The sequence below is a fragment of the Mobula hypostoma genome (genome assembly GCF_963921235.1).
Source record: "Mobula hypostoma chromosome 8 unlocalized genomic scaffold, sMobHyp1.1 SUPER_8_unloc_2, whole genome shotgun sequence".
In the NCBI taxonomy this organism is placed as follows: domain Eukaryota; kingdom Metazoa; phylum Chordata; class Chondrichthyes; order Myliobatiformes; family Myliobatidae; genus Mobula; species Mobula hypostoma.
The window spans coordinates 350,552-359,779 of record NW_026948125.1 but is presented as its reverse complement, the minus strand read 5'-3'; the positions used below and the strand labels follow the sequence as shown (position 1 = coordinate 359,779).

The following is a 9,228-nucleotide window of genomic DNA, read 5'->3' as shown; positions in this document are numbered from 1 at the left end:
AACTTGCTCACACACATGGAAACCTGCTAACACACACAAACCTGCTCTCACACACAAACCTGATCACACACACAAACCTGCTAACACACACAAACCTGCTCACTCACACAAACCTGCTCTCACACACAAACTTCACACACACATACCTGCTCTCACACACGAACCTGCTCACACACACGAACCTGCTCACACACACGAACCTGCTCTCACACACGAACCTGTTCACCCAAACGAACCTGCTCTCACACACAAACCTGCTCTCACACACAGAAATCTGCTCACACACACGCAAACTTGCTCTCACACGCAAACCTGCTCACACACACGCAAACCTGCTCTCACACACGCAAACCTGCTCACACACACGCAAACCTGCTCACACACACACGAACCTGATCACACACACCAACCTGCTCTCACACACAAACCTGCTCACACACAACAACCTGCTCTCACACACCAACCTGCTCTCACACACACACAAACCTGCTCACACACACGCAAACCTGCTCACACACACGCAAACCTGCTCACACACACAAACCTGCTAACACACACAAACCTGCTCACACACACAAACCTGCTCTCACACACAAACCTGCTCACACACACAAACCTGCTCTCACACACGAACCTGCTCTCACACACGAACCTGCTCACACACACGAACCTGCTCACACACACGAACCTGCTCTCACACACGAACCTGTTCACCCAAACGAACCTGCTCTCACACACAAACCTGCTCTCACACACAGAAATCTGCTCACACACACGCAAACTTGCTGTCACACGCAAACCTGCTCACACACACGCAAACCTGCTCACACACGCAAACCTGCTCTCACACACGCAAACCTGCTCACACACACGCAAACCTGCTCACACACACGCAAACCTGATCACACACACCAACCTGCTCTCACACACAAACCTGCTCACACACAACAACCTGCTCTCACACACCAACCTGCTCTCACACACACACAAACCTGCTCACACACACGCAAACCTGCTCACACACACGCAAACCTGCTCACACACACGCAAACCTGCTCACACACACTAACCTGCTCTCACACACAAACCTGCTCACACACACAAACCTGCTCACACACACAAACCTGCTCACACACACAAACGGGCTCTCACACACAAACCTGCTCTCACACACAAACCTGCTCTCACACACGAACCTGCTAACACACACGAACCTGCTCTCACACACGAACCTGCTCACACACACAAACCTGCTGTCCCACACAAAGCTGCTCACACACACAAACCTGCTCTCACACACAAACCTGCTCACACACACAAACCTGCTCTCACACACAAACCTGCTAACACACACAAACCTGCTCTCACACACAAACAAACCTGCTCTCACACACAAACCTGCTCTCACACACAAACCTGCTCACACAAACAAACCTGCTCTCACACACAGAAACCTGCTCACACACACAAACCTGCTCACACACACGCAAACCTGCTCACACACACAAACCTCACACACACAAATCTGCTCTCACACACAAACCTGATCACACACACACACAAATCTGCTCTCACACACAAACCTGCTAACACACACAAACCTGCTCACACACACACACAAACCTGCTCTCACACACACACAAACCTGCTCTCACACACAAACCTGCTAACACACACAAACCTGCTCTCACACACAAACAAACCTGCTCTCACACACAAACCTGCTCTCACACACAAACCTGCTCACACAAACAAACCTGCTCTCACACACAGAAACCTGCTCACACACACACAAACCTGCTCACACACACACACAAACCTGCTCTCACACACACACAAAACCTGCTCTCACACACAAACCTGCTAACACACACAAACCTGCTCTCACACACAAACAAACCTGCTCTCACACACAAACCTGCTCTCACACACAAACCTGCTCACACAAACAAACCTGCTCTCACACACAGAAACCTGCTCACACACACAAACCTGCTCACACACACGCAAACCTGCTCACACACACAAACCTCACACACACAAATCTGCTCTCACACACAAACCTGATCACACACACACACAAATCTGCTCTCACACACAAACCTGCTAACACACACAAACCTGCTCACACACACACACAAACCTGCTCTCACACACACACAAACCTGCTCTCACACACAAACCTGCTAACACACACAAAACCTGCTCTCACACACAAACCTCACACACACAAACCTGCTCTCACACACAAACCTGCTCACACACACAAACCTGCTAACACACACAAACCTGCTCACACACACAAACCTGCTAACACACACGCAAACCTGCTCACACACACGCAAACCTGCTCACACACACAAACCTGCTCTCACACACAAACCTGATCACACACACAAACCTGCTCACACAAACAAACCTGCTCACACACACGCAAACCTGCTCACACACACAAACCTGCTCTCACACACAAACCTGATCACACACACACAAATCTGCTCTCACACACAAACCTGCTAACACACACAAACCTGCTCTCACACACAAATCTGCTAACACACACAAACCTGCTCACACACACACACAAACCTGCTCTCACACACAAACCTGCTAACACACACAAACCTGCTCTCACATGCAAACCTACTCACACACGCAAACCTGCTCTCACACGCAAACCTGATAAGGCACGCAAATCTTCTCACACACGCAAACCTGCTCACACACACGCAAACCTACTCTCAGACACAAACCTGCTCACACACACAAACCTGCTCACACACACAAACCTGCTCACACACACAAACCTGATCTCACACACAAACCTGCTCTCACACACGAACCTGCTCTCACACACGAACCTGCTCTCACACACGAACCTGCTCACACACACAAACCTGCTCACACACACACACAAACCTGCTCTCACACACAAACCTGATCACACACACACACACAAACCTGCTCACACAGACAAACCTGATCACACACACACACACACAAATCTGCTCTCACACACAAACCTGCTAACACACACAAACCTGCTCACACACACAAACCTGCTCACACACACGCAAACCTGCTCACACACACAAACCTGCTCACACACACGCAAACCTGCTCACACACACAAACCTGCTCACACACACGCAAACCTGCTCACACACACAAACCTGCTCTCACACACAAACCTGCTCTCACACACAGAAACCTGCTCACATACACAAACCTGCTCTCACACACAAACCTGATCACACACACACACACACAAACTGCTCTCACACACAAACCTGCTAACACACACAAACCTGCTCTCACACACAAACCTGCTCACACACACAAACCTGCTCACACACACAAACCTGCTCTCACACACAAACCTGCTAACACACACAAACCTGCTCACACACACAAACCTGCTCACACACACAAACCTGCTCACACACACAAACCTGCTCTCACACACACAAACCTGCTCTCACACACAAACCTGCTCTCACACACAAACCTGCTAACACACACAAACCTGCTCTCACACACAAACCTGCTCACACACACACAAACCTGCTCTCACACACAAACCTGCTAACACACACAAACCTGCTCTCAGACACAAACCTGCTCACACACACAAACAGGCTCTCACACACAAACCTGCTCACACACACAAACCTGCTCACACACACACAAACCTGCTCTCACACACAAACCTGATCACACACACACACAAACCTGCTCTCACACACAAACCTGATCACACACACACACACAAACCTGCTCTCACACACAAACCTGCTCTCACACACAAACCTGCTCACACAAACAAACCTGCTCTCACACACAGAAACCTGCTCACACACACAAACCTGCTCACACACACGCAAACCTGCTCACACACACAAACCTCACACACACAAATCTGCTCTCACACACAAACCTGATCACACACACACACAAATCTGCTCTCACACACAAACCTGATCACACACACACACAAATCTGCTCTCACACACAAACCTGCTAACACACACAAACCTGCTCACACACACACACAAACCTGCTCTCACACACACACAAACCTGCTCTCACACACAAACCTGCTAACACACACAAACCTGCTCTCACACACAAACCTGCTCACACACACAAACCTGCTCACACACACAAACCTGCTCACACACACAAACCTGCTCACACACACGCAAACCTGCTCACACACACAAACCTGCTCACACACACAAACCTGCTCTCACACACAAACCTGCTCACACACACAAACCTGCTCTCACACACAAACCTGCTCACACACACAAACCTGCTCACACACACAAACCTGCTCACACACACGCAAACCTGCTCACACACACAAACCTGCTCTCACACACAAACCTGCTCACACACACAAACCTGCTCACACACACAAACCTGCTCACACACACAAACCTGCTCTCACACACAAACCTGCTCACACACACAAACCTGCTCTCACACACAAACCTGCTCACACACACAAAACCTGCTCTCACACACAAACCTGCTCTCACACACAAACCTGCTCACACACACAAACCTGCTCACACACACAAACCTGCTCACACACACAAACCTGCTCACACACACAAACCTGCTAACACACACAAACCTGCTCACACACACAAACCTGCTCTCACACACAAACCTGCTCACACACACAAACCTGCTCTCACACACAAACCTGCTAACACACACAAACCTGCTCACACACACAAACCTGCTCTCACACACAAACCTGCTCTCACACACAAACCTGCTCACACACACAAACCTGCTCACACACGCAAACCTGCTCACACACGCAAACCTGCTCTCACACGCAAACCTGCTAACACACGCAAACCTGCTCACAGACGCAAACCTGCTCACACACACGCAAACCTACTCTCAGACACAAACCTGCTAACACACACAAACCTGCTCACACACACAAACCTGCTCACACACACAAACCTGATCTCACACACAAACCTGCTCTCACACACGAACCTGCTCTCACACACGAACCTGCTAACACACACGAACCTGCTCTCACACACAAACCTGCTCACACACACAAACCTGCTCACACACACACACAAACCTGCTCTCACACACAAACCTGATCACACACACACACACAAACCTGCTCACACACACAAACCTGCTCTCACACACAAACCTGCTAACACACACAAACCTGCTCACACACACAAACCTGCTCACACACACAAACCTGCTCACACACACAAACCTGCTCACACACACAAACCTGCTCACACACACAAACCTGCTCTCACACACACAAACCTGCTCTCACACACGCAAACCTGCTCTCACACACAAACCTGCTAACACACACAAACCTGCTCTCACACACGAAACCTGCTCACACACACGAACCTGCTCACACACACACACACAAACCTGCTCTCACACACAAACCTGATCACACACACACACACACACAAATCTGCTCTCACACACAAACCTGCTAACACACACAAACCTGCTCACACACACAAACCTGCTCACACACGCAAACCTGCTCACACACACGCAAACCTGCTCACACACACAAACCTGCTCACACACACGCAAACCTGCTCACACACACAAACCTGCTCACACACACGCAAACCTGCTCTCACACACAAACCTGCTCTCACACACAGAAACCTGCTCACATACACAAACCTGCTCTCACACACAAACCTGATCACACACACACACACACAAATGCTCTCACACACAAACCTGCTAACACACACAAACCTGCTCTCACACACAAACCTTCACACACACAAACCTGCTCACACACACAAACCTGCTCTCACACACAAACCTGCTAACACACACAAACCTGCTCACACACACAAACCTGCTCACACACACAAACCTGCTCACACACACAAACCTGCTCACACACACAAACCTGCTCTCACACACAAACCTGCTCACACACACAAACCTGCTCACACACACAAACCTGCTCACACACACAAACCTGCTCACACACACAAACCTGCTCTCACACACAAACCTGCTCTCACACACAAACCTGCTCACACACACACACAAACCTGCTCTCACACACAAACCTGCTCACACACACAAACCTGCTCTCACACACAAACCTGCTCTCACACACAAACCTGCTAACACACACAAACCTGCTCACACACACACACACACAAACCTGCTCACACACACGCAAACCTGCTCACACACACGCAAACCTGCTCACACACACAAACCTGCTCTCACACACACAAACCTGCTCACACACACACAAACCTGCTCACACACACAAACCTGCTCTCACACACAAACCTGCTCTCACACACAAACCTGCTCTCACACACAAACCTGCTCTCACACACAAACCTGCTCACACACACAAACCTGCTCTCACACACAAACCTGCTCACACACACAAACCTGCTCTCACACACGCAAACCTGCTCTCACACGCAAACCTGCTCACACACGCAAACCTGCTCACACACACGCAAACCTGCTCACACACACAAACCTGCTCACACACACGCAAACCTGCTCACACACACAAACCTGCTCACACACACACAAACCTGCTCACACACACAAACCTGCTCACACACACACAAACCTGCTCACACACACAAACCTGCTCTCACACACAAACCTGCTCACACACACAAACCTGCTCTCACACACAAACCTGCTCACACACACAAACCTGCTCTCACACACAAACCTGCTAACACACACAAACCTGCTCTCACACACAAACCTGCTCACACACACACAAACCTGCTCTCACACACAAACCTGCTCACACACACAAACCTGCTCACACACACAAACCTGCTCTCACACACAAACCTGCTCACACACACACAAACCTGCTCACACACACAAACCTGCTCACACACACACAAACCTGCTCTCACACACAAACCTGCTCACACACACAAACCTGCTCTCACACACAAACCTGCTCTCACACAAACCTGCTCTCACACACAAACCTGCTCTCACACAAACCTGCTCTCACACACAAACCTGCTCTCACACAACACCTGCTCTCACACACAAACCTGCTCACACACACACAAACCTGCTCACACACACCAACCTGCTCACACACACACAAACCTGCTCTCACACACACAAACCTGCTCACACACACACAAACCTGCTCACATGCTGTGTCACACACTCAGTTAAACAGGAGCGTGTGCACACACACTCACACTCACACTTTGGCTTATGCATGCAGACTTGTTCACGCAATCACACTCACTTTCTCACAGTCTTGTGCCTTCACTTGCACGTGCACTCTCTGACACTCTGCCACTGCTGTACACTGTCGTGTTGTCACCACCTAATCCTTCCCCATCACTCTACCCCAACAGATATCGCTGTCCCTGCCAACCTGCGATGTGGGGTTCAGGACCAACCGAGTCGCAGTGGTGCCCCGTAGACCTGAGCGGTTCTCGCTGGCCAGAGAGAGGTTCATGAGGAGATGGCTGTGGGACAGCATCTGTTTCAAATTAAACGGCTGGAACTGAGCATGATTCAAATCTCTGTAATCACTGTGTGTCACTCTGAGAATGTAATGGGTTTCAATTATAAAATATACTACTGTTATACAACTCTCCCTCCCCCTCCCCCTCTCCCTCTCTCTCTCCCTCTCTCTCTCCCTCCCACTCTCTCTCCCACTCCCCCTCATTGTCTCGTTTTTGCTGTGTACTGTACCAGCAGTCGTGGTTGAAATGACAATAAAAGGTGACGACTTGATGCGATGCGATTAAAGGATTACACTTTATGTCTCTTACTTTGCTATGTGGTCAGTAGAGGAACAAAATATAAAAGGACAAGGTGCCACTTTTATTAAATAGTTTGTGCACAAAAATCATTGGAGCTCACGCCTCAGGTGTCCCTCCATAAACAACCTCCGGACCCTCGAATTCCCGTATACGCCGTCCAGTGATCAAGAGCGCTCTCCGCACTCGTCCTTCTTCTTCACTCTCCTCGACCAAAAGCCCGTGAAAAACCTCAGTTCCCAGACAACACAAGAAAGAATAACAATTCTCCCATTGGCTAGCCACCTGTTATCAGTAGTTATAACCCAAACATCACTGCTACAGAGGAACCATCACCTCATCAGCTAACATTACAGAGAAGCCATTACATTAGCCTTAACAGTTAACATTACAGAGAAGCCATTACATTCTCCCGCACCGAATTTAGTCATGCCCTCATGACATTGAGATAATTTGCCAACCCTTCCTGTAAAACAAAGCTGAATCCAGGTGCAGAAAGCAGTGACATAGCCCAAAACAGTAAAGGTCACGCCCTGTTCCCCAGCCACTACATAAGCCACCCTATCCATGGTCTCCTAATTCTCTGAGACCTCTGTACCTCCTCACCTAACTCTTCAGGCTCAGATGCTACTGGGGATACTTCGGGTCTGCTTGGCGAAACCTCCCATGATCTATCACTCACAGCCCCCTGTTTCGTGTCCAGACCCCGCCTCTTCTCCTTCAGGGTCCTTCCTCACTCACCTGACTCAGTGGGAGAAGGGCCAGGAGTCTCGTCCTCAATCATTGTGGAGTTAGCAAAAGACAGCATATCCCACACATCCAGATCATCATCCTCCGAATCAGTATTCCTCTCATGGGTGGGGCGCGACCCAGCCTCTCCCGCTGTGGGCCCTGCAGTCTCCCCACGTTTTCGCAGTGTCCTCTTACTAGGTGTAGGCTCCAAGTCAGGCTCTGGATCTACCTGCACCTCTTGTCCCAGGGGCACAGATGGTTCCGATGGAGAATCTGGACGGGCCCCTTCCCCTCCTCGAGCCTCACCCGGAAAGCCGGTAGGTTTGGCATCTGACTCTCCACCACATAGGGTGTGGCCACCCAGCGGTCAGCCAGCTTGTGCTCTCCAGCTATTCCTAGATTCCTTATGAGGACTTGGTCTCCCGGCAGGAGTTGGAATCTCACTTTCTGATCATACTTCCTCTTATTTCCTTGATTCTGCTTGCTGGCCGCTACCCGAACCAATTCATAAGCTCTTTTCAGCTCTCTCCTCATAACAGACATACTTCAGATAAGGCTTCGGTGGTAAGTCACCTGGGTCAGTCCCAAAACAAAGGTCAATGGGCAACCTTGCCTCGCACCCAAACGTCAGATAATATGGCGGGTACCCAGTGGCTTCACTGTGTGTACAGTT

At 49.9% G+C, this 9,228-nt stretch overlaps 1 protein-coding gene across 1 annotated transcript in view; it reads left to right on the top strand.

Annotated features, from left to right (window-relative positions):
* Window positions 1–9,154: 9,154 nt before the first annotated feature.
* LOC134341173 (pleckstrin homology-like domain family B member 1) overlaps window positions 9,155–9,228 on the top strand; it is a 21,601-nt gene continuing 21,527 nt past the window's right edge. Inside the window, exon 1 of the mRNA XM_063038974.1 lies at window positions 9,155–9,181. Coding sequence (XP_062895044.1) covers window positions 9,155–9,181 — 27 coding nt within the window. The remainder of the gene's footprint in view (window positions 9,182–9,228) is intronic.